Source organism: Aulonocara sp. 'chitande type north' Nkhata Bay, linkage group LG19, assembly GCF_057382095.1.
Source record: "Aulonocara sp. 'chitande type north' Nkhata Bay isolate Kocher_YH1m ecotype deep benthic linkage group LG19, A_spYH_male_GT1.1, whole genome shotgun sequence".
Taxonomy (NCBI): Eukaryota; Metazoa; Chordata; class Actinopteri; order Cichliformes; family Cichlidae; genus Aulonocara; species Aulonocara sp. 'chitande type north' Nkhata Bay.
This window is the reverse complement of record NC_141362.1, coordinates 22,952,508-22,979,338: the sequence shown is the minus strand read 5'-3', so window position 1 is coordinate 22,979,338 and position 26,831 is coordinate 22,952,508. Positions and strand designations below refer to the sequence as shown.

Genomic DNA, 26,831 nt, shown 5'->3' with positions numbered 1-26,831 from the left:
TGACAGGCTTGACCACAGTGCACACATCTGCTGTTGCTCACAGTGGTCCACGGGATCGCTCAGGGAGTTTGTGTGTTCGCTCAGACACATGAAAAATTAGAGGGAACATTGGTCACCGCTAGGTTCGGTCCTGCATTGCACCAGAGACATTATATGAGAGAGACATGGAAGTGATTTGAAATATAGGCAAACACACATCTGTTTTTGTGAAACAGAACAGGTACATATAACGTGTAAGTTGATCCTTTTCTCATTCAGCTTTTTTTGGGAAAAAAAAACAAAACAATTTTTTTCCCATGAAAGCAACTAGCTTTTTTTTCTGTTTTCTCGTGGGAGGATCAGCTGATGATGCAAAACCTCCTCTCTGTGGAAATGATTTCTCTGCTCTCAACATACAACAAAACAATGCGAGAAGGAATACTTTTGGTATCTAAATGAATTATTATGACATAATTATGATTCTAACAGAATGCAGACAAATAGTTCAGGAAAGATGAGAGCAGTTTTTTTAACATCTGGTTTAAAATGCTACATTTGTTGGTAAGTATATATTTTACTTTCTTGGATCAACCAGCAGAGGAAAAATGATGAAAATGATCATAATTTTTTTTTAAATATATATATAGTTACATGTATTTGATGGCAAATGCTTTTGCTTGTAAACTTTGAAGTTTACTGGGGAAAAAGAGCAGATTTTCAAGGGTTAGATGCTTGATCAGAGTGTGGGAGGTTTTTGTACGGCCACTTAATGAGTTTGTATCACTGTGGTGGACTTTTGGTGGAGGAACCAAACTCATCATTCACTGTAAGTATCTAAATCTCCTCATTACTACAAAATATTATACTATTACATATTACTTATATTATAAGTGTAATATGTCATCAGAATGTTTTTAAACAAGATTTTATTCTGGGTGTTTTACATGATGTGATTGGGTTTGGTCATAGTGGCTGATACTGAAAACTTGGTATCAGAAGAGTTTAAATATATAATACAGTATTATCATATCAGTATACAGTATATCATGTTTATATATCGTGTTTATATAGTACTGAAAATTGAAATGTATTGAGTTAATCTGCTTTAAGTAAAGGTTTTTTTGTATTTATCTGTGAATAAATATTTTTTTCACAAAATCTGAGACTGAAAATATAGCAAAAGGAATCTTTGATTTTATTTATTTATACAAACAGCAGCATAATATCGTTCATGTCTTAAAGATCATTTGATTATTTGCAGATTAATGATTTCATCACTGAGTTTATAGTTTATTAGTCTGATGTAGTAAAAAGGAAGTGAAACAAACAGATGACAAAGTCCAGCTCTGTTTGTTTTCCATCAAGAATATAACTGTAACAACAAGACATTTATTCTAAATTATTGTAACGTTTACAAAGATTTTAATTGAGTGTGAAAACACAATTTAATTAAAGTGTTAGGTTCTCCTATTTATTGCCTCCTCTCCTCTGATCACAGTATCATGCGCACAGTTAATCCACAGTGCTGTTAATCTCTGTCATGTATCATAACTGTGTAAAGCTGTTACTGAAAATATGATATGATGACTTCCACTGAAATGTTTGGCACCATGTTGGATATAACATTTTATGCTGTTGACTAAATGAATTAGTTTTCATACAGATGCACTTTAACGGTTGAGTTTACAGTTCGTTAGTCTGATGTGATGAAAAGGAAGTGAAACAAACAGATGACAAACTTTAACGTTTCCTGTACAAATTTCAATTTTATCATCATGAAAACAAATACAGCGGTACGTTCACTAATTATTTATACTTTTTTAAAACCTTTTATCCTCCAATTTCTAAGTTTCTCTCCTCTGTTATATCACAATATCATCATACAGTTAATCCACAGGCCTGTTAATCTCTGTCATGGATCATAACTGTCTCGTGTCAGCTATCTGTCCTGCAGTAGAGGTTAATCTATCGTTGTGTGTCTGTGATCTTTCCTCCAGCTGGCCCCATGGTCAGACCCTCAGTCTCTCTGCTTCAACCCTCCTCTGAGAAGCTCTCTGGAGGCCCAGTCACACTGGCCTGCCTGCTGACCGGCTACTCTCCTCAGGGAGCTGAAGTGAGATGGGAAGTAGATGGCACAGAGGTGACAGAGGGGGTCCTGAAGAGCTTAGAAGAAGAGAAGAGTAGTCGCTACAGCAGCAGCAGCACCCTGATGCTGAGCCAAGAGAACTGGATGAACGCAGAGGTGTTCTCCTGCAGGGTGAACCATCATGACTACTGGCAGTCCAAGTCCTTCCGCAAGAACCGGTGTGAGGGCTAGAGGGGCTGCTGAAGTCCAGGACAGGAGCTTAGTGTGGGGGAGCAGGAGATACATCCCTGCTGCTCTGATCAATATGAGTTTGAAAGTTTGCAGATGAAGTTATTTGATAACAGTAACTTACACAGTGACATGTGTAGCAGCTGGATGTGAGTGTGCCTAATAACTGCCATATTAATGATTCATTCTTTTTCCAATAAAGCTTGCAGTGATCCATATTATTAAGCATTCTGTCTTATTTTTAAATATAATTGTTCTATAATTTCAGTGTTGTGTACTATAAATTAACCTGTTTGCCTAACACATGAAAAATCAAGTCTGGGAGGAGATGAAAATGGCAGGGCTGCATCTGGCCTGAACATCTGGGACAAATCAAATATGTGTTCATCTTTTGAAATTAATGGAAAAGCTGAAAGAAGCTTGTGGTCATGTAAATATATCTTTTAGCAGGATGACAATATCTCCAAATTTTACTCTTGCGGAAAAATAAATAACTTGAGTTTGATTCAGTAAATAAATGTTTCACTTGAAATTAAAACCATGAAGAGATCTAGAAAATAAAAGCTCAAAATGTGAGTGTAGAATGTATCTTAGTGTGCTCATAATCAAATATGTAAATCACTTGTACACTTGTATTGTGTTTAAGTGGTTATTCTAGTTATTCTGATTGCAGTTGAAAACTCTACACCTGCAGCCTTCAGCCAAAGTGAAGAAATTTTTTATGCAGCCATGAATCATTGTGTAAACACTTTACTACCATGGTAACCCACAGTAATAATCTGCAGCATCTACTGGCTGAAGATCACTGGTGGATAAAGTGTACTGAGAACCAGATCTACTGCCTTGGAGTCAAGATGGAGTTCCTGAGTTTGGGAGGCTGTCCAGGTTTCTAAAGGTACTAAGTCCAGCAACTCCCTGTGGTACTGATGGTCACAGTGCCTGACAGGCTTGACTTAACAGAGTTAGAAAACTGTTGGCAAATTACTTTGAAATGAGGACTAAAATGATGTGAATCTTGAGAAAAAAACAACAGAAAATGTATCAGGTTAAATCAGAGAAACATGAGCAGCACAAACAGAATTAAAAACAAACAAATAAAACAACTCTCATCCTGACTCAGAAAGCCAAACATTATAACCTGAGTTACTGGAAACATCACTTGACCCTGACCACTGCTCAGAGTAGAGCTTCAGAAGTTACACTGCGACTCAGTGTTTTCTGTTTTTGTTTTAAGTTTTATTCTGGGAATTGTGGCTTTCTGTCTTGTATTTTCTCTTTTACCTCTTTTAAAACACCCACGTCCAGTGTTCAGTGTTTTGGGTTTTGCTTCACTGTTGTCTTGTCTAATTAGGTTCAGCTGTGTCTCCCTCCTGTCTGCCATTTTCTTGTTACCTTGTGTGTATATTTAGTGCGTGGTTACCTCTGTTCTTCGTCAGAGCGTCTGCCTATCATTCTGTGTACCTCTGCTGGAGCAGCGTTCAGATAGCTGCTCTGCTCTATGTTGGTACAGGGCATTGAAGATGATAACAGTGAGTGAATTATATTCTTAAATTTAGTTACAGCACTTTCAGAAAGACATCTACTGTGATGAAGTCTACTCTCCACTGCTGTGTAATCAATTATTGTACTTAGAACAGGATTAGACCAGATAAGGTTTTCAGGAAACACTGTTAAATGTTCAGTTTCTATGCCATATGTTAAAACAAGATCTAGAGTGTGATTAAAGTGGTGGGTGGGTTCTTTTACATTTTGAGAGAAGCCAATTGAGTCTAATGACAGATTAAATGTCTTGTTGAGGCTGTCATTTTTAGCTTCTACATGGATGTTAAAATCACCCACAATAATTATTTTATCTGAGCTGAGCACTAAATCAGATTAAAAGTCTGAGAAATCAGACAGAAACTCTGTGTAAGGCCCAGGTGGATGATAGATGTGAACAAATAAGAGTGCTTTTTGGGGGGTTTTCCAGCCCGGGTGAACATGTTTAAGCATCAGGCTTTGAAATGAATTAAAACTCTGTCTTGGTCTGTGGTTGGTTAATAAGCTGGTGTGGGAAATTCACTTTCCCTGTCATTGGTTATAATGATATGCCTGATTGGTGTATATACAGAACTTCTTACAGTCCTTTTGCATAGCAAGTAAATAATGTCTGCCTGTGTGTGTGATGGCTGCAAATGCAGTCACACTAAATGAAAAAAGTGACATTGCAGTGTTTTCATCTGCTGACAATCAATCAAGTTGTTTTAGGAAAAAAAACCAAACAGAAACATGGCTTTGGTGTGCTGGCAAAACATACTACCTAAACTTGTTATGATCTATTAAACTTCTTTTTTCGTTATGTCACATGCACATGTTTTATCCACATGACGTAACCCAAAAAACCAAAGAAGGAACCTGGTGTCCAATGCAGGAAAGGTTATTAAGTCTAATCTCATCAAGATCTGCTGATGACGAGATCATGATTCCTTACATATGACAGACTGACACCCACAATAGTCAACATGAGCTTATTGCGATAACCACAGCTTGTCCTTTTGGTACTTCAGGTTTTGTACTGACAGAACTACTGATACAACAGCACTCCAAGGCTTAGCCAAGAGAATTGGTTGAAAGTAGATCTGTAGTAATGCAAAGATCAGAGAAGCTGGGCATGAACTCACACTGGGAAAAGTAAAACGAACAATATGATCAATATGATTTTTGAAGAAAACTTTGTGTGAGAGAGAACACTGCTAAAAAGTGCAGACAACAACAAGTTAAAGCTTCGTTCAAGCTTTAATGATCTTCATGGGATGATATTGGGAATATAAAGCTTAAAAAATACAAAAACAAACAATAAAATCTGAATGTAATGTAACGATTAGGGGAATGTAACAAGAAAACTGTGAATTGGTGTAACCAGATGTTTAAAAATTCCCCCAAAGAAGTGTAGATGAGTATTTAGTGCTTGGTGAGGTTACTGTCAGCTCTGTGTTCACTGGTCTGTGTCAGAGTTTCTTCCTCTTCAACAGCTGCAGTCAGTTCCTGCTGTAACAGCTCAGTGTCTCTGCAGTCTGACTGAGGGGGGTTTTTGTACGACTACAAATCACTGTGTGAACACCCCACCGCTGTGGTAACTCTGACAGTAGTAAACTGCTGCATCTTCAGCCTGAACTCCACTGATGGTCATAGAGAAGTCAGAGCTGCTTCCACTGCCACTAAATCGAGTTGGTGTTCCTGACTGAAGCGTTGTTGCATATTTTATTAGGAGCTTTGGAGTCTGTCCAGATTTCTGTTGATACCAGTACATAGCATCATCACCATCAGCAAATCTGTGAACAGCTTGGCTGGTCCTACAGGTCAGAGTGACAGTGTTTCCAGGAGTAAATGTCACTACTGGAGGTTGAGTCACAGTCACCTGACCGCTGCTTCCTGCAGACAAAAACAAATCATTCATTTATCAGCAGAAATCAATGAGAGAAAAAGCAGCACATCATGTTTGAAATGTTGCTGAGTGAATGAACCTGTAAAACAGCAGCAGGTCAGCGTCCAGATGAGGATGGTGATGAGAGTCATGGTGGTTGTGCTTTCTGCTGTGTTGACTGACAGATGTGAGTCCTGCAGTGTTGAAGTCACAGGACTATAAACCTTCTCAGTTCTCTGGAGGATCAGCTGATGATGCAAAGCCTCCTCTCTATGGAAATTATTTCTCTGCTCTCAACACACTGAGGACAACGTGGGACAATATTATTTGGATTTACATGAATTATTATTACATTATTTATTACTATTATTACATTATTATGATCCCAAATGAACAATAAGACATAAATCTGAAAATTTGTTGGGGTTTTTTCATCTGAAATAAAATGGTACTTTGGTCATCACATATACAGTTTCTGTTTTTGGATCAACAAAACTCAATACAAAATCAATAGTTCTCTTGTTTTAATTTTTAACCCACAATTTTGCATTTTTATAGAGTTTTAAAGTCATTTTGAAAACATAACCAATTAAGAAATATTATAGAAAACACAGAGATTGTAAAATGTTAGCTTTACTAGAAAAAAAAGTGGTTAGATGCTTGTTCAGTGTCCAGCAGGTGTTTGTGCAGCCACTTAATGACTTTGAATCACTGTGGTGGACTTTTTGTGGAGGAACCAAACTCATCAGTCATTATAAGTACCCAAATCTATCAAGAGTATAACTGCAGCAACAAGACATTTACTCTCAAGTATCACTATCAGTATAACTCTTTTTTTTTTTTATTAATATGAAAAATCATTAAAATATGAAAAATGTATTTAGATGATGTCTACCAAAACTTAACACCAAAACAAATCAACAGCTCACTGCATTCACTTTAACATTGTGTTACATTCATGTTATTTCAAACATCTTTTCAGACAAATATGGTTTTATTCAGCTCACAAAAGAAAATTCATTTTAACTACTTGATGAGTCACTGTTCATTTTCCTTCCATTCCTTTGTACACAATGCAGGTTTTGACACTTTAGAAAAACAGTTTTATATTTGGAAAACATCTTTAGCCCAGTTTGTTAAACATTTTCCTGAAATCTCTGTTTTTATTTGGCCCTTATCTTTAGCTAGATGCAACGTGATTACACTGGCAGGTTTAGTACATCTTTCTGAGCTGCATGGATATCCTGGCAAGCTACAGTATAGGCTGTGTATACTTTAGTGGATGTCTGAGTTGATCTTTGGCAATTCCCATTAATTAGCATTAATAATCAACGAGCTTCCTGTGGTTGGATTTATTTACTTTTGGAAAGAGTTGAGCAAAATTTTAATCCATCTCCCATTTTTATTATTCTAAGCTGAATTAACAGGGTCCTCATTTATCTCTTCTCTCACCTTCAACAGTACCCTATCCACATGTGACATAGGAGGCACTAACCCAATCAGATCAGATGAAGAGCAAATAGTACAGCAGCACCCTGAGGCTAAGTTGGGAGAGCATTTAGACAGGACATGTGTACTCCTGCAGGGTCATCCATCCAAAAAGTAATCCAATCCAAAACCCATATTAACGTATCCAAACTGAGTGGACCTACAGTTGGCAGGAGACAACTGGTCGCAACAACTGGCTGTCCTTTTCTGAGCTTGTTTCTGCTCATTTCTTCCTGTTGAAAATGTGTTTTTCCTTCTCACAGTTGAAAGGTGCTTGCTTAGGGGTCATTTGATTGTTTGGGTTTTCTCTTTATTACTGTAAGGTCTTTACTGTACAATAACAGAGCTCCTTGAGATGACCATTGTTGTCATTTGGCAATATTTAAATACAACTGAACTGAAATATTTCCATTGTATGCCAGCTCAGTGTCCAGATGAGGATGGTGATGAGAGTCATGGTGTTTGTGCTTTCTGCTGTGTTGACTGACAGATGTGAGTCCTGCAGTGTTGAACTCACAGGACTATAAACCTTCTCAGTTCTCTGGAGGATCAGCTGATGATGCAAAGCCTCCTCTCTATGGAAATCATTTCTCTGCTCTCAACACACTGACGGCAATGTGGGGCACAAAATCAAAAGAAAATTGCTTTGAATTAATACCATTAATAATTTTATGCCATAGAGAAAAACATATTTGGAAACATATTTACGTATTTTTAACACCTGGATTAAAATGGCACTCTGGTTTGCATGTTTACTTTTTGATTTTGCTATCAACAAATACAATATATCTGTATAGTTGTTAATTATATTGTCATAGTCTCATAATTCATTATTTTTTGAATCCTTTCTAGTTGCTGTGTTTGTTAATGGAAAATTGTATTTAGTAGTCAGTATAATCTTTTAGTGATATAAGTTTGCATATGGTAGAATACTGCATGTAGTTATTTGTATTAGGAAATATTCAACCATGTATACTTAGAGGCATATAATTAATTTTGTGTGATCTTTAACAGTCTGCAAAGGCTTGGTGTGTATTCCACACTAGAATGCACACCCACATCCTGGGAGCACGAGAGAGGTCATACCTTCTCTTATTGTATTATGGTAGGATTAACGTAGTTACGTCTGTTTTAGTCTAAGTGCTTTAACTGCTTGACTTCCTCACCAATGTTATCTAGGGTGAGGGAGGTCTACCCTCTTCCTGACCAAGGATGTGCCTTTTATGACCCTTTGATCAGCAGGACACACACACACACACACACACACACACACACACACACACACACACACACACACACACACACACACACACACACACACATACATACATACACATACACATACACATACACATACATACGTTCAATGGAGTATAAAATAAAGACCAGGGCAGTTCCTCACCGGAGTCTCTCAGTAGGGAGCTGCCCTTGCTAGCAGGAACTCTGTGTGTTTCTCCTCTCTGAGTCTTTACTGAAGAAGTGTTTTAGAATATTTTCCCTAACAGTGTTAAACAGTGTTCTTTATATTTACAGTTTTTGCCCACTGCTTGAACACATTTTGCAAAACTCCGCTCTCTGTGCCAAAACTGTACACACAAGTACACATGACACAACACTGGGAAATATACCATTCACATCTGTGCCAAATTGAAACTCCACTCCCAAAACCTAAACTCTACTGTCAAAACCTAACATTCCTTTGTCAAAATGTAACTCTGTTGACAAAATGACACATACTTGCATCATATGCAAACACTTACAGATCAGGGGGAACACACTAGTCTTCTTTACATAAAACACTGCAGTCCTTGATTTTCATTGTTTATTCAGAAGGCACATTTACAGGAGACACATTTCCAAACAACCGAAAACGCAAATAGACCTACTCAATATTGTACATTGCAGTACCATGAATTCAGATAAAGCAAAAAAAAATATGGTCCGTGCATGGCCTCTTCGGCCTCCTCCTCCTCTTCCTCCTCCTCCTCTACCTCTTCCTCTTCCTCTTGCTCTCCCTCCATCCATGCTTGCAAAGTTCTTGAAATGGCTATACGCTGAGGGCTTTTTGTAGTTGGCTAATTGGTGTTCGGTTTTGCAAGTAGGTGCCTTCAGGTGTGTATTTGAGTGGTTGCAATTACCCGATGTGTTTTGTATTTTGGATACATGTGTTTTCCGAATGGCACCCTGACATTTCATTTTGTGAGCGAAGTGTCTTATGTATGAAATAGAGTGTAGCATGCAGGACCATGTGTGTTGCATAAAGGAGTAGGTGTGTTGCATAATTGGAACTGGAGTGCAAAGCAGCGCTTTTGTTTAAGGTAGGGGTACATGTGTTTGAGGTATGGTAACAAAAGCTTCAAGTTGTGTTACTTTAGTCTAGGCATGGGTTCATGGTGTTCAAGCAACGGGCAAAAACTGTAATAAACCTCACTAGCATTTCATCCACTGCCTGCATCTTGGGTCCTTCTTCCAACTCCACACGGCTCGCCTCGGCAGCCGTGACAGTACGAACCGGCCACTATGGACCCAGCAGCAGTCAACCCGCCCGAGGAGCTCCGGGAGGACATTATTTACTCGGTAGACAAATTCATTAACTTATGGCTGGAGCATGAGGCGAGAGAATTCCGCCAAGGCATAGCTGTTCGGCTACAGCGCTTAGTTTCTGGTCTCCCCTGGTTGCTCAGCTCACTTCACCCGCTCACACAGAATTTTGTTCTGAACGAGCTTCATCTTCTCCCCCTTGCTACCACCCACCCTGCAACTCATGCTTCCCTCCCTGACCCGACGGAGAGTGTTCTCCCCGGCCCGTCGGTCCAGCCTTCAAATGGGAAACGGCACTCAAGCCGTCGACGCCCCTCGCCACAGTCGGACCCTGGGATATCAGAGCGGCCGACTGTGGTGAGTAAAAAGGATAACAGCTCCGATTTGAACTTTGAGACTTTTTCTTCTGGGGTTGTTCGGGGTGTGTCAGTGGGAGCTGATTCGCAAAGCTTACCTACCTTCGTGGTAACTGATCTCTCCCAGGTTGGCATTTTTAAGACTTCAGTGAAAGCAAAGGGCTGTTGTTCTTCTGTTTCTTCTGAACCTGTTAAACCCATGTCAGCTAACCCAGGGTCTGCTAAAACTGTGGCATATATCCCAGAGACAATTAACACCAGCTCTGATAATACCAGGACTGTTTATTCTTTTGAACTGCAACCTCAAGCTCAGGTAGCCGCCCGGCCTCAAGCTCAGGTAGCCGCCCGGCCTCAAGCTCAGGTAGCCGCCCGGCCTCAAGCTCAGGTAGCCGCCCGGCCTCCAGCTCAGTCTCCAGTTCCACCACCGTCATCATCCCAACCATTGTTTCAGTCACCCTCAGTTCAGCCTCCTGTTCAGCAGCCACTAGCCCTGCATCCTGTGTCACTTGCTACTCCGGTACAACAAGCTCAGTCAAATCAATCTGAAAGGAACTGTTTCATCTGTTTGTTCTAAGCAGAGAGACAAACCTAATGATAATGTAATCATTCCTAAAAAGCTGGCCAGTTCAGAGACTGTGACACACTCCAGGGCCTCCCCAGAGGCTGAGTTTCAGCCCTCAGCCCACTCTGGACCCCTGGAGGCTAGGAACCCAGCTGAGGACTGCACCCGGCTGTCACTGCCTGAGAAGAGTCAATGCTCTGGGCAGCTGCAGCCTGCTATGTGTTTGCCAGGGGCCACTGCGCCTGCTGGTTCTGTTCTGTCCCTGCCAGAGGTCCCCGCGCCTGCTGGTTCTGTTCTGTCCCTGCCAGAGGTCCCCACACCTGCTGGTTCTGTCCTGTGTGTGCCAGGGGCTCCAGTGCCCACTGGTTCTGAGACTTTTCGCTGGGGGGCCCGAGGAGCCCGTCCAGCCCCAAGACTTGTCAGCTGGAGGTTCAGGAGAACCTAGCCAGCTTCCTGCCTCGTCAGCTGGAGGGCCCGAGGAGCCTGTCCAGTCGCCAGCTGCAGCCTCATCATCCTCGCCAGCTGCTGCCTCATCAGCCTCGCCAGCTGCTGCCTCATCAGCCTCGCCAGCTGCTGCCTCATCAGCCTCGCCAGCTGCAGCCTCATCAGCATCCGGGCCAGCTGCAGCCTCATCAGCATCCGGGCCAGCTGCAGCCTCATCAGCATCCGGGCCAGCTGCAGCGCCCTCATCAGCATCCGGGCCAGCTGCAGCGCCCTCATCAGCGTCCGGTCCAGCTTCAGCGTCCTCATCAGCTTCGCCTGGTTCAGCTTTGGTGTCGCCTCGTCTGGTCCAGCCTCCGCCTCGCCTGGTGCTGCGGGGGCAACGCAGCCTTCAGGTTCCCTACTACCACCTCCACATCGTCGGTCATCTGCCAGGCCGCTTTTTGGGCGTATGTATGCCTGCCTGCCTGCCTGCCTGCCTGCCTGCCTGCCTGCCTGCCAGCTATAACCAATGACAGGGAAAGTGTCACGGCTGCCGAGGCGAGCCGTGTGGAGTTGGAAGAAGGACCCAAGATGCATGCAGTGTCCAAAAAGGCCCAACCGGACAAGTTCGGGGGGCCGACCCGGAGGCCGACAGCGCCGGAGGCCAAAACAGTACAGTGACATAGTGTTTTCATCTGCTGAAAATCAAAATTTTTTTTAAGAAAAAAAAACAGGAACATGGCTTTGGTGTGCTGGCAAAACATACTACCTAAACTTGTTATGATCTATTAAACTTCTTTTTTCTTTTTGTCACATGCACATGTTTTATCCACATGACATAAACCAAAGAAGGAACCTGGTGTCCAGTGCAGGAAAGGTTATTAAGTCCAATCTCATCATGATCTGATGATGAGATCATGATTCCTTACATATGACAGACTGACACCCACGATAGTAAACATGAGCTTATTGCGATAACCACAGGTTGTCCTTTTGGTACTTCAGGTTTTGTACTGACAGAACTACTGATACAACAGCACTCCGACCTCCGACGCAAAGCCAAGAGAATTGGTTGAAAGTAGATCTGTGGTAATGCAAAGATCAGAGAGGCTGGGCATGAACTCACACTGGGAAAAGGAACACGCCTGCTGCTCTGATCAATATGATTTTTGAAGAAAACTTTGTGTGAGAGAGATCACTGCTAAAAAGTGTTGACAACAACAAGTTAAAGCTTCGATCAAGCTTTAATGATCTTCATGGCCTTCATGGGAAGATATTGGGAATATAAAGCTTAAAAAAAAATAAAAAAACAAACAAAGTCTTAATGCAATGTGATTATTAGGGAAATGTAAAAAAGAAACAAAACTGTGAGTTGGTGAGGTTACTGTGTTCAGTGGTCTGTGTCAGAGTTTCTTCCTCTTCAACAGCTGCAGTCAGTTCCTGCTGTAACAGCTCAGTGTCTCTGCAGTCTGACTGAGGGAGGTTTTTGTACGACTACAAATCACTGTGTGAACACCCCACCGCTGTGGTAACTCTGACAATAATAAACTGCTGCATCTTCAGCCTGAACTCCACTGATGGTCATAGAGAAGTCAGAGCTGCTTCCACTGCCACTAAATCGAGATGGTGTTCCTGACTCAAGCTTTTTCGCGTATCTTATTAGGAGCTTTGGAGTCTGTCCAGATTTCTGTTGATACCAGAACATACCCTCATCACCATCACCCCATCTGTAAACAGCTTGGCTGGTCCTACAGGTCAGAGTGACAGTGTTTGAAGGAGTAAATGTCACTGCTGGAGGTTGAGTCACAGTCACCTGACCTCTGCCTCCTGCAGACAAAAACAAATCATTCATTTATCAGCAGAAATCAATGAGAGAAAAAGCAGCACATCATGTTTGAAATGTTGCTGAGTGAATGAACCTGTAAAACAGCAGCAGGTCAGCGTCCAGATGAGGATGGTGATGAGAGTCATGGCGGTTGTGCTTTCTGCTGTGTTGACTGACAGATGTGAGTCCTGCAGTGTTGAACTCACAGGACTATAAACCTTCTCAGTTCTCTGGAGGATCAGCTGATGATGCAAAGCCTCCTCTCTATGGAAATCATTTCTCTGCTCTCAACACACTGAGGGCAATGTGGGGCACAGAATCAGAAGAAAAATTGTTTGAATTAATACCATTAATAATTTTATGTAATAGAGGAAAATATATTGGAAAGATTTACGTATTTTTACCACCTGGATTAAAATGGCACTCTGGTTTGTATGTTTACTTTTTGATTTTGGTTTCAACAAATACAATATACCTGTATAGCTTTTTTTAAATTATATTGTCATAATTTCTGAATTCATGATTTTTAAAGTGTTTTTCTGTTTGCTGTTTTAAGCAGTTTTGTGTGTGTGTGTGTTTGTTTGTTTTTAAAATAGCTATAGGTTTATGTGAAAATTAAGTTTTGTCTTTCAGTTCTTAGTAAAAATACAATTAAGATAATTATGATTTGAATTCATTAAATTATTTTAAGTCACTTTAGTTAAATCATTTTCTACATGTAATCAGTTGTACTGTGATGTTTTACATGACAAAAAGGTTAATTTTCAGTGGTTAGAGGTTTGTTCGGAGTGCAGGAGGTTTTTGTACGGCCACTTAATGAGTTTGTATCACTGTGGTACACATTTGGCGGAGGAACCAAACTCATCGTTGGCTGTAAGTACCAGAAATTTGTCATTTTTATAAAATGTAGTATTTATTAAGCATTTTTTTAAAATATATTAAACAGAACTTTGATCAAATTCAATGATTATTATTAACTCAATGTCATAATTTTATAATAAACTTTTCTTCAATCAATATTCATTCAGTCTTTTAAAGAACTGAATTTACAGAAAACAATTTTTAATGTTCTTTTGGTTGTTTTTTGCTTCTTTAAATATTATCCGGTTAAAATATTAAAATCTGTGATAGTGAAGTTTTAGCTCACTTTAAATTAAAATGTATTTTTACTTATTTAAAGTAAAAACAAATATTGAATTATGTTTTGTCGACTTAAATTTTTTTTACTAAGTATACTTACATCAAGTTTTTATTCATGGCTGATCAATTTGAAATTAAGTTTAAAGGAAGTGAAAGAAACAGATGTGAAGTTTTAACTGTATTCTCATGAGTGCTTTAGCTTTGTCAGTTTCAAATATGAAAATAATCACAGGTTCAAGTTATTAACTACATGATAAAAAAAAGATTTGATCAATAATCACTGACTATATATTTATTCAGATGTTTGTACATTTGTATCTCTTTTCTCGATTATCTTCAACCTTTTCTCCTCCAGCGGGTGTGGTGAGGCCCACCCTCACAGTCCTCCCTCCCTCCAAAGACGAAGACAAACAGAGTAGTGCCACTGTGGTGTGTTTGGCAACCGGGGGATTCCCCTCAAACTGGAATTTGGGCTGGAAGGTGGGGAGCACCAGCACATCCTCAGGGGTGTCAACCAGCCTGGAGGTCTTGGGGACAGACGGCCGCTACAGCTGGAGCAGCACCCTGAGCCTCTCCGCAGACCAGTGGAGGAAGGCGGGCTCAGTGAGCTGTGAGGCCAGTCTGAGTGGACAGAGCCCCGTCACTCAAACCCTGGACCCTGACCACTGCTAAGAGTAGAGCTTCAGCAACATTTCCTGTCTGCATATGATGTGTTTTATAGTTTGATGAAGCTACATGTTTCTGTTCTTGCAATATCTCTGCAAACATTTGACTCTCTATTGATGTGCATGCTAATTTGAGCAGCTATTATTATCCATGTTGTTCTTTAAAACCGTGCTGTAAAAAAAAAGTCTAAATCACAAAATAAAATCACAGCTTAAGAAAAATCACTTTTCTTTGGTCCTTTTCACAATACTTTATCAAATATAAATGCTTTATCAAACCCGTACCTGTTTTTTTAACAAGGAGAAGCACCACAGTCTTTGGAAAAAACTCACAAAAAGCCCAGCCTCCAGGAGGCTCCAACTGGAGCAGCCGTTTCTGCAGGTGTTTTTTTAAAGGGAAGCTAAGTCTCTTCGTTAACTAGCTTGGTTGTTCTACAAACAGGTGGTGGCACACAATGAGCAGGTTCAGACTGATCACATGGGAAAACACTAAACTCAGTCTTAAACAAAATTCTTCATCATCTAGAATGGCTTTGGCAAAAGAAATATAGAGCTATATGAGGTTAAAACATGACAATTTTATTGTTCTAACAATATAATTTTCACATTTGAAGTCTCACGCCCTGAGTCAGAAAATCCAACATCACAATCTGAGTTATAGAAAACATCATTTTGCTGTACTTTTCAGTGTGAGTGAATGAACAGTTCAGACACTCAGTGACAGAAGAACTTAAACTCTGAGAAGCAATGAGGCATAAAAATCATGCAAAACACATTTAAGGAGGCAAACACACATCTGTTCTTGTAAAGTAGAAAGGGTAGGTATTATGAATGTTCATGTGATTGAGCTGACATATTATTTTTGTGTTTTTTCTCCTTGATACAGTTTCACTTTTGTCTTTTGTCTTCTTCCTAATGGTAAAATAAGCAGCAACATGGCAAAACATACTGTCCAAAGTCCTGATGTGAAAAAATGTTTTTTCTCCTCTTTGTCACACATAAATTCAGACAGAATGCTGGAATAATGGGTTTTATCTTAATATCGCTGTACTTTAAATCTTCGTGTGGTTGGACTTTATTACTCTCGAGTGAAAGGCTGTCCAGCTTTTTACCCATTTCTCCTTGTTACAGCTCTAGCAGTTTGTGTGTTGTGTGGGTGTGCCCAGTCTCTTCCAGGAGCTCAGCTGCCACCCATTTCTCCTGAGGAACCAGTGCATTACTGTATTCATTCAGCAATCAGCTACCCAGAACTATAGAAGCCAGTGAAGCACTGCTGACTCAGCGAGTGGGCCAGCTTTGGGTGTTGAGCACCTACTGAGTATCTGGTCTGTGCTGGCAGCAGAAGTAAACCTGTAACTTGGTTAAGTATCTTGTTTTCTTTTCCCAGGATATTTTAGGTTGTGGTTGTTTTTGGTTTGGTTGAAACAGTGGTCTAACTCTTTCTTTGAGTGAATCCCTTTTAATAAAACTTATTAAAAAGCTATGCTGTGAGGGTAGTTGCAGGGGCATCCAAAATGAACACAGGAAGTCGCGTCTCTCTACATGAGCCAGTGTGCAGGGTACAACACTACTATACTGTTGCCAACAACAACTTGGAGAGTCAGAGTGCATCTGGAAAGTATTCAGTGCTTCAGTTCCATATTTTTGTCATTTTCACCTTAAAATCCTAAGCAATACCCCATAATGATGAAGAGAGAAAAGGCTGCATTAAATTGCATTAAAAAATGAAATAAAAAAGGCAAATATGACATGTATAAATATTCACAGCCTTTGCTCACTACTTTTTTTCTGTAATGATGTAGTATTTTTTTAAAGTTTCTCAAATTCTTCCCCTCAAGTTCAGTGAATTTGGATCACTACTGTCAGTGCACAACCATTTTCAGATCCCTTCAGACATATTCAGTCAGGTTCAAGTATGGCTCTGGCTGGGACACTCAAGGAGCTTCATAGAGTGGTTCCGAAGCGACTCCTGTTATCTTGGCTGTGTTCTTAGGGTCATTGTCCTGTTGGAAGATGAACCTTCACACCAGTCATCTGACCGCTCTGCTGTACTTGCCTGATTGGTGGAGTGCCGTAGAAGGTGGTTCTCTCTCCATAGCCTCTGACAAAGCTCTATCAGGTTCTTGGTCAGGAAGCCTGCTGTACGAAGAGTCCTGGTGGTTCCAAATTTAGTTGTTTTAGCTATGATGTGTTACGTTTCGGTGTTGTCAGTGTTTTGTTTTTGCGTGACTGTCATGTGTTTCCTGTTTTACTTTGAAGGTCTGTTGTTATCTTAGTGTGTTCAGTTTACGTTTCCTTGTCTCGTCAGGTCTAATTTGCCCCAGCTGTGTTTCCCTCCTGTGGTCCATTCCCTGATTGCTCCTTCTATGTATTTAATGACAATGTGGAGGAAAAAAAGCTTTTGTTTAAAACTGAAAAAAATATATAACAAGTATTCACAGCCTATGCTGCAACACCCAAATCATGTCCAATCAACTAAATTTACCACAGTTGCACTTGTTATGGAAAATTTAACAACAACCTGCAACACACCCAGTGAGCTTGATGTGAAGTGGGTTTAATAAACACATTGCAATTTGGAGAGAGCATCCCAGTGAAACACTAGGATCATCTCTGAATTGTAGCCACCGCCCTTACATCTTACATACAGAGACACAGAAAAGAATATTCCACAAACTCATGTTGGCCCCTCTCATGGGGGGGCTATACCCCCTCCCTCACAGAGAGAATTATGACCTGGTTTTCTGCTTGGCCGTCACCTAAAGATTTACATCCCTGATAAGGAGGAGTCCCACTATCTGTTTAACATTTCCCATTACAATGGTCTCACTGTGTTAACATTCCACATGCATGCAAACTGGTGACAGGAGTGTTCTTACTACAGTAAAGTCAGAAAGTGATATTACTATAACTAATGTGATATGATTAAATATGTGATTAATACATGAGAAAAGAAATCTGCCTCCACACACTCCAAGTTGTAGAAACATCTACCAGATTATCTTTTGAAACGTGATGCACCTGACCTAAATTTTGAGTGTCATGGTAAAGGCCGTTTCTTTTTTTATAATAAATTAGTAAGAATTACAAGTATACATTTTGTCATTTTGTTATAATGGAGTGTTTTGTGTAGAATTTTGACATCGAAGACTTAATTCAATTTTGGAATAAGGCTGTAATGTGGCACAATACAAAACAAGTACTGTGGGTACTTTCCTTATGCACTGTAAATGAAGCCACCAGTTTTTTTTATTCATGTGATTATTATTGCTAATAATGTTTTTGGTCTTTGATATAAATCAGTAGAAATCGTATGGTTTCAACCAACGTGTTGTGGAGAGTCAATAGTTTGACTGTTGAGGAAATTGTTCTTGTTTTTCTTTTGTTTTGTTTTGTTTATACACGTGAGTTCATACAGTATTGAAAAATCAGATCATTTTGCTTTATAATCATCAAGAAGCTTAATGGGAATATAAATATAAAGAGAAATCTGATCTGTTTGTATAATTTGCCAACTCTTCATGTAAATAGTTGGAAATGCAATGACAAAGTAACTTTGTGGATTTTTTTTAATTCCTTTCTAAAATCACCCCAAAACAAATCTATCTGTGTTCAGTGGTCTGTGTCACAGTTTCTTCCTCTTCAACAGCTGCAGTCAGTTCCTGCTGTAACAGCTCAGTGTCTCTGCAGTCTGACTGAGGGAGGTTTTTGTACGACTACAAATTACTGTGTGAACACTGGCCCGTTATGCACACTCTTACAGTAGTAAACTGCTGCATCTTCAGCCTGAACTCCACTGATGGTCATAGAGAAGTCAGAGCTGCTTCCACTGCCACTAAATCGAGTTGGTGTTCCTGAATGTCTTATGCTTACATGTCGAATTAGGAGCTTTGTAATTTGCCCAGATTTCTGTTGATACCAGAACATACACTGGCCGTAACTACAGCCACCAACAGCTTGGCTGGTCCTACAGGTCAGAGTGACAGTGTTTCCAGGAGTAGATGTCAGTACTGGAGGTTGAGTCACAGTCACCTGACCGCTGCATCCTGCAGACAGAAACAAATCATTCATTTATCAGCAGAAATCAATGAGAGAAAAAGCAGCACATCATGTTTGAAATGTTGCTGAGTGAATGAACCTGTAAAACAGCAGCAGGTCAGCGTCCAGATGAGGATGGTGATGAGAGTCATGGTGGTTGTGCTTTCTGCTGTGTTGACTGACAGATGTGAGTCCTGCAGTGTTGAACTCACAGGACTATAAACCTTCTCAGTTCTCTGGAGGATCAGCTGATGATGCAAAGCCTCCTCTCTATGGAAATGATTTCTCTGCTCTCAAAACACTGAAGGCAAGAAGGGACGCAAAGTCAGAAGAAAAATTGTTTGGATTAATACTATTATACATAAAACTTGAATGATACCACTGACGTCTTATGGAATAGAGTAAAATATACAGAAAAATAATTCAGCATTTTTAATATCTGGATCAAAACAGCACTTTGGTTAGTAAGCTTACTTCACACTATTGGTAACACACATTACACCTCTATTGCTGTCCAAAGTATATTGCCAAAATCTCATAATTCATGTTTTAGAAACATTTTAGTTTCTGTGTTTTTCTTTTTTCTTTTTGCTGATATAGCTTTATTTCATTTGACAATCTTTTGTCTTTCAATTGGTAATAGTCCAAATAAAATTATGAAAATGACTAAAAATCATCAACAAATTTAAGTTATATTATTATATATTAACAATATTTCATGCCTGTGAAGCTTTTTATACTTTGATGAAGCTACATGTCTCCTCTGTTGCGATATTTCTGCAGACGTTTGACTCTATTAATCTAAATGCAGAATTCATCAGCTATTTATATTATATTGTGCTTTAAAACCATGCTGTGAGAAAGAGAAAACAAGTCTATATCACAAAATAACATCGCAGCTTGTGAAAAATCACTTTTGTGTTATTGTTTTTCCATTACTTTGCATAGAAATACTTGATCAAACCTCCATATTTCTCTTAGATATTTATACATTTACATTTATACATTTATGTATGTAAATATAAAAATACAGAAATATTTCTTTATACATATTAGTTTCTATCGGGGCACCTAACAGACCTGCACATGATGTTTTGTTCATTGAGATATATTTAAGTATTTCTTTTAATAAACAAAGCTGTGTATTTCTTCAGTTTTGTTTAGATTCTTTGTGTTTTTGCTTTTGTGGTGTCGAGTTGATCAGTTATTGCAGTCTGTCACTCTGCACCTGCAGCCTTCAGCCAGACTGAAGGAGGTTTTTGTACAGCTCTAAATCACTGTGTGAACACTCCACTACCATGGTAGCCCAGACAGTAATAATCTCCAGCATCTTCAGACTGAAACCCACTGATGGTTAAAGTGTACTGAGAACCAGATCTGCTGCCACTGAATCGAGACTGAGTTCCTGAGGAGAGACTTGATGCTTTGTATATAAGGAGTTTGGGAGGCTGTCCCGGTTTCTGAAGGTACCAACTGAGATCAGCACCAATATTTGAACTTCCTTTGGCGCTGATGGTCACAGTCCCACCAAGACTGACAGACTTGACTTCATCAGTCTGAGTCAGAAAATTATTGGCAAATGACTCTGAAATGAAAGGAAAAACATTTTAAAATGTATTTTTATTCACCAAAAACTTCAGAATGAATGTACTCATAAAACAAGCTGAGTAAATTTCACCAAACAACATTCTCCTGAAATATTATTATTAGTTTTTTTTTTTAATCTCTCACCCTGACTCAGAAAGCCTAACAAAAGAACCAACATTGGAAACACCATCCTGACTCAGTTTTCAGTGGAAGTGCATGAGAGCATGTGTGACAGCAGAACTTAAACTGTGAGGAGCAGTGATGCATGAAAGTGTGCAAAACACACTGTAGGAGGAAACCACCCACCTCTCCCAATGAAACAGAAAACACAGAGGTCATGTGAGGAGAGGATCGTTCAACTTTTCATTATATTTGCTCATTAACAGCTGCATGGTTCCCCTACTGTCATACATCTGACACTAAAGACACTGATTGATTTTGATTATTCTGACAAACTGAACTTTATTTTGAAAAAAAGAAATATATGAATAGTGGTTTAAAGGAATGAATAACAAGCTGGTCTAACATTACTCAATTCTCTAAATAGTTTAGTCCTGTACAGCTCTCTAAAGCCCTGAGAAAGGGGGTTTATGCTCCATAGTAAAAGCCATAACTCAGGTATTTGATATTTTGAACCATGTACAGATGAACTGTATCTTCTCTGAAAAAAATAAATAAATAAAAAACTTGACTTGTCCTCTAATTTCCTCCACGCAGCTATTTTTTTCTCAGACTGTATTGCCGTTACTTTGATGACCCCAAATTTTACTGAGAAAGAATGAGTAACATATTTTAATATTTTATATTTTTTTATAACACACTCTTCAGTTTCAGATGCTTTTTGAATTCCTGAAAATAACTGCATTATTATTGCATTAACATGATGATGTTGGCATTTTGCTTAAACCTCACAGAGCTGTTTGATTGTAAACTCATCTGATAATAATTATTGAAGCTCAAAAAGACCAAATCCTCAGACTGTGAGGTAAAACGTGTTTTTCTTTAACATACTAACTACTAATCTAGCAGGTTGTATATGTTACTGCATGTTTAATTTTAAAGTCAGGTCTCTGTCTATGGCGGGGTCCCCAATCCCAGTCCACGAGGGCCGGTGTCCCTGCAGGTTTAAGATATGTCCTTGATCTATCATAGCTTAAATGGATAAATTCCCTCCTCAACATGTCTTGAAGTTCTCCAGAGGCCTGGTAATGAACTAATCATGTGATTCAGGTGTGTTGACCCAGGGTGAGATCTAAAACCTGCAGGGACACCAGCCCTCGTGGACTGGGATTGGGGACCCCTGGTTAATCTAATCCCCCCAAAAAATCAGTATTCTGGAGTGCTGTCTCTAATCTCCTCCAAGAGATCATCGCTGCAGCACATCAATCCCTAACCAGTTTAATTTGATATTAGTTTTAACTGTACCAATGTGCTTGTTCTCACACATCGGTTTCAACACAGTAGTAATCTAGATCTTCAGCCTAAACTCCACTGATTGTTAGTGTTAATTCAAGTATGGATCTGATTCTGCTGAAACAACAAAGATCTAATAAACAGACACTAACTTATTTTGTCAGTACTGAGTTGAGGTAATTACAGATTTCTGTGCTGGCTGTGCAGCTCAGAGAGACGGGCTTATACACGTATAGACAGCTGTCCACCCAGCAAAATATTAAAAATTGTCATTTTACACAAGGACAAACATTTCTATATGATACTGAAACTATAGAAAACTATTTTGCATTCAGGGTGCACGACAGATATTCAAATTAATGCATGGGTCAGTGAGCACACACCTGCACCTATGAAGTCTGGGTGGATATTGTACATTGCTGCTGTACAAATAGTGCCCTCTTATGTCAAAATAAGAGAACACACATGAAACTGACTCTTATACATGGATCCAAAAAGCAGACTGCACATCCATGCAGGGCACATTTTTTTTCCTTCTGATCAATTTTAATTTTAAAAAAATAATTTCTGTTTGAACATGTTTTGTATGACTGTGTCTTATTTTGTGCCTTTTGCATTTGATGTATTTCTTTATAGTGTGTTTGTATAATTTGGCTTGTTTGGTTATTTGCATTTCCTTATATAGTTTTATGCCATTTTGCAATTTTTGTATAAATGTGGGCTTTTTGTGGTTATTTTATACTTTGTATGTTTTGTCATGTTTTCATTGTGGGTTTTTTGTCCTTGTTCACACTTCTGTTTACTGTCTTTGCACTGACTTACTGTGAACACCTTTCTTTTGTGTTCAGTTCTTCACCTAGGAGGTCAAAACCTTTTTTCCACATTTTGTATGTTACAGTCTCTTTGTGAGGAAGGGTACAGAAAAATTTCTGCAGCATTGAACGTCTCAAAGAGCACAGTGGCCTCCATTCTCCCAAATATTGAAGAACTGAAACCACCATGAGTCTTTCAGACATCAGGGTAGAAGGGCCTTAGACGTGAAGCTGGCCAATAACACGATGATAGTGATTCCCCAGAAAAATGCACCTGAAGGAATCTCAGACCATGAGAAACTAAATTCTCTGGTCTGATGAAATAAAGAACGCTTTAACCTGAATCCCAGACATCATGCGTGGAGGAAACTTGGCACAACTCACCAGCTGACCAATGCCGTTCCTACAGCCAACTTTTGTTTTTCTTTTCAGAAAATGTGTGCAGAACATGACTTTGTGTCAGCTTTGTCTTCACTGAACTGTTTTTCTTCCTCTTCAGCAGCTGCAGTCAGTTCCTGCTGTAACAGCTCAGTTGTCTCTGCAGTCTGACTGGGGGAGAAATGTTTTCTTTTCCCAACTACGACCATTTGCACTTGGATGAGTGACGAAACATTTCTCCCACAAAACGTTACGTCCAGATCAAGAGAATCAACTTTTTGGACATTTGCAAAATATTTTATAAAATTTTGAAAAGATATTTGATCAAGTCCAGTGATCGTTGTTGATCATTTTCATTATTTATGAAACAAAGTTGATCTCACAGTCTGCCAGATAACTTCCCTAGAAACTCATTCAGTTTTACAAATATCTAATTTTATGTAGAAATGTGGATATTTTTAAATTTCTCTTAAATGTTAATTCATATCTTTTTAGTATTTTCCAATTAAGATATTTCAGGTTATTTTCAAGCCTTAATTGTCAAACAAAGTGTTTGTGGATTTATTTCTTTATTGTTTTTATTTTGAAAATGACTTTTTTCAAATAATGATTTATGGATTTCTACTAAAAAAAATTAAAGTGTCAGTAACCACAGAACAGCTTTGAGTTCATGGATGATTGATTGTGCTTGTAGTTTACTACAAGTCCCCAACAAATATGTAAACATTACACTTAAAAAACGTGATCATGAACTTTTACTCATATTTAATGATAAATATAAAGGTTGAATCACTATAAACACAGTTGTATACTTCTTTAGTTTTATTTTTATTCAGTGTGTTTGTGGTTGATGAGTCTTGTGTTAGTGGATCAGTTATTCTCATCACAGTCCAGCACGCTGCACCTGCAGCCTTTAATCAGACTGAAGGAGGTTCCTGTACTGCTATAAATCACTGTTTAAACATCCGACTACAACGACAGCCCAAATAGTAACAATCTCCAACATCTTCAGACTGAAACCCACTGATGGTTAAAGACTGAGAACCAGATCTACTTCTACTGAATCGAGAAAAGGTTCCTGAGAAGAGATTTCATTTTCAGTATATAAGAAATTCGGTTCAAAGGTGATGCTTTTCTTTAGTGGTTACACCTGCTGTTAATCAGTTAGTTTAGATTTTAAAATTTGAGACTGTAGATTATCTATTTTAATGCTAAATTACACATATTCTTGCTGTCCATTCATTTTATATGCTTTTTTGAAGAAAAACAAAAATCAGGAAGAAAAATGTTTATTGTTGTTGTTTTTTTTAGTAAGATGTCAATTTGTAGTTATTTAGTTATTTTTTTGTCTAAACAGACACGAAGGTCATTCGTGAAATAAGAGTCTTGACAGTTAAAGACAAATTTGGGCCTATTTTGGAAAAACTGCAGCATTTCCAGGATGGGATTGTAACCTCACCTGGACACACAGTACCAACCAAAACATTTACTGCAGTAAAGCCTTTGACTCCAAAACCTCCAACAGTTCCCATACCGCAAAAACGAGGACCTCGGCTTGGGACGCTGCTGCGCCGTGCAAAAGTCGTCCCTATAGACAGTAAGTGGTTTTCCTCAGTAACTGTAGAAGATGCTAAATAATCAAACTTTAAATTAAGAGATTATTTAAAAAGATTTTAATGAACAATTAATCACTGCATCATGTACAATGCTTCGAATTAGAAGAAAGTACCGTTTCTTTTTACTAACCTTGTTGATTATCAGACAAGAAAGCAGACAGTCAGTGCAGTCAGAATAATCCAAGAGAGGGCAGGGTCAAACTCCCGCCTCTAGCTACACCTGTAGAGAGCCTGTCCCACAGCTTTAGTCTGCTGTCTTCAGACGACTGGTAAGAAACGTAGTAAGGAGACATTAAATACTGCACAGAAACAGTGCTGCATAATGTGGCTGTGTTATTTGTGGTGTTCCTGAAGTCGTGTTCAATGTTGTGTTGTGTAAATACAGGATTAAGAAAAGACAGGGGTTGCAAACTATTCAGTCTCTGGCAAAGCACCACTCGGACATCCTGAAGACTAAACTGCATGAAGTGTGTCTGGTCCTCATTGAGGAGGTATTGCACACTTTATGTTTCTTATATGTGTTTCATGCAGCTAGTTTCCCTTCAAGTGCATACTACAGCCTCAACTGATGATTTTCACTCACATTTTAGGTGAAAAACCAACGCTCAGCAATAGCCTGTGAAGCCATACATGCCATCGATGAGCTCTACATTCAGCTCCAGAAAACAATGGACCCAGAAGTTGAAGCAACAGGCCGAGCTCTATTGCTGAAGCTTGCACAGACCAACAACAACTTTCTTCATCAGGAGGTCAATCTGGCGCTTGATGCCATGGTGGAAAATTGCAGCCATGGACGGATTCTGAGCGCTCTGTTTAACACAGGACTGACGTAAGAGGAGAGAAGAAGCTGTAGTGATTTTATTAGAAGACATGAAAGAGAGATCATGTTCACTGAGTTGTGTGTCTAATATTGTCCTTGCTCAGCCATCGCTGTGTCGCAGTGAGGAATAGCACGGCTCAACACCTGCACAACTGACAAACTTGGAGCAGCCGTCATCCTGAAAGCAGGAAGCTTCACTGAAAGGTTTCTAATTGCTGCCTCTAGAATGGCAGGGGATGCTGCACCTGAAGCCAGGTGGGTACTTTTAAATGGGTTTAAATGGGTTTGAAGTGCATCAAATTTATTTTCTGTGAGTTTACACAATTAACCCTTGGATAGCCGTCAAAATTTACACCCTTTTATGGTCCTCGGGACCCAAAAGGGTCCCTTTTTTGACTATGACCATCTAAGGGTTAATGAAAATTAATGACAACTGTAATCTTCCACAGGTACCATGGGCGAACAATCATCAAGAAACTGACCCTTCACAAGGACTTTATGAATTTGTGGATGAAGATTGTCCCTGAAAAAGACAGGCGTCCTGTGGAGAAGAGCCTGAAAAAGGCTAATAATTACAGGCAGCAGGTCAGCATCCAGACTAGGCTCTCCTCTCCAGCAGGGCCTGGGATCCCCAGATGTGACAATGCAAGTCCTGACGAGTACAGAGGAGAAGGGCGGCTGCTACAGTAGCAGCAGCACTCTGAGGCTAAGCTGGGAAAGTGGTTGGAGGTTCAACCATCATGACCACAGACAGTCCCAGTCGCTCTGCAGGAGTAAACTTCTCCATCTTCAGGACTACAAAACGATTTCTCTGAAGGACAATATTATTTAGATTTACATTAATTATTATTACATCATTCTTATTATTACATCATTTGTATTATTTCATTATTATTATCACATTTTTAAGATCCTGAATGAACAATGAATGAATAAATCCCTTTTTTTTTCATCTGAATTAAAATGGCACTTTGGTTGGCACACATACAGTTTCTGTTTTTCTGTCAACAAATATTAATACATTCGTAGTTCTCTTGTTTTCATTTTTAACCCATGATTTTGCATTTTTATCAGGATTCAAAGTCATTTTTATAACATAAAGAAATATTAAATAAATATTAAGAATTAGTATAGAAACATTTTGAAAAGAAATGAAAATGATTGGGTAGTAACCTCTTTTTTTTCAACACAGAGGTTGTAAAATGTTAGCTTTATTCGAAAAAAGTGGTTAGATGCTTGTTCAGAGTCCAGCAGGTGTTTGTTCAGCCACTTAATGACTTTGAATCACTGTGGTAGACTTTTTGTGGAGGAACCAAACTCATCAGTGGTTATATGTACACAAATCTATCAAGAATATAACTGCAGCAACAAGACATTTAGTCTCAAGTATCAGAACTTTTATAAATCTATATTAATAGATGATGTCTGGCAAAACTTAACACCAAAATAAATCAACAGTTCACTGCGTTCA

General features: G+C 39.2%; 2 pseudogenes and 2 gene segments (V, D, J or C); 2 read left to right on the top strand and 2 right to left on the bottom strand.

Annotated features, from left to right (window-relative positions):
* The first annotated feature begins 773 nt into the window (after positions 1-773).
* Positions 774-2,459, top strand: LOC147307017 (Ig kappa chain C region, B allele-like). The segment is given in 2 exon segments: positions 774-805; positions 1,977-2,459. A coding segment is annotated over 1 exon segment (312 nt).
* Positions 2,460-12,567: 10,108 nt separating this feature from the next.
* LOC147307016 (putative non-functional immunoglobulin kappa variable 6D-41 pseudogene) lies at positions 12,568-13,037 on the bottom strand (annotated as a pseudogene).
* A 618-nt stretch (positions 13,038-13,655) lies between these two features.
* LOC147307015 (Ig lambda-3 chain C region pseudogene) lies at positions 13,656-14,902 on the top strand (annotated as a pseudogene). The gene is made up of 2 exons (XR_015126457.1): positions 13,656-13,764; positions 14,387-14,902. The product of XR_015126457.1 is annotated as an Ig lambda-3 chain C region pseudogene (transcript).
* Positions 14,903-20,008: 5,106 nt separating this feature from the next.
* LOC147307014 (Ig kappa chain V region 3381-like) lies at positions 20,009-20,511 on the bottom strand. The segment is given in 2 exon segments: positions 20,009-20,319; positions 20,466-20,511. Coding segments are annotated over 2 exon segments (357 nt in total).
* Between the last annotated feature and the right edge of the window lie 6,320 nt (positions 20,512-26,831).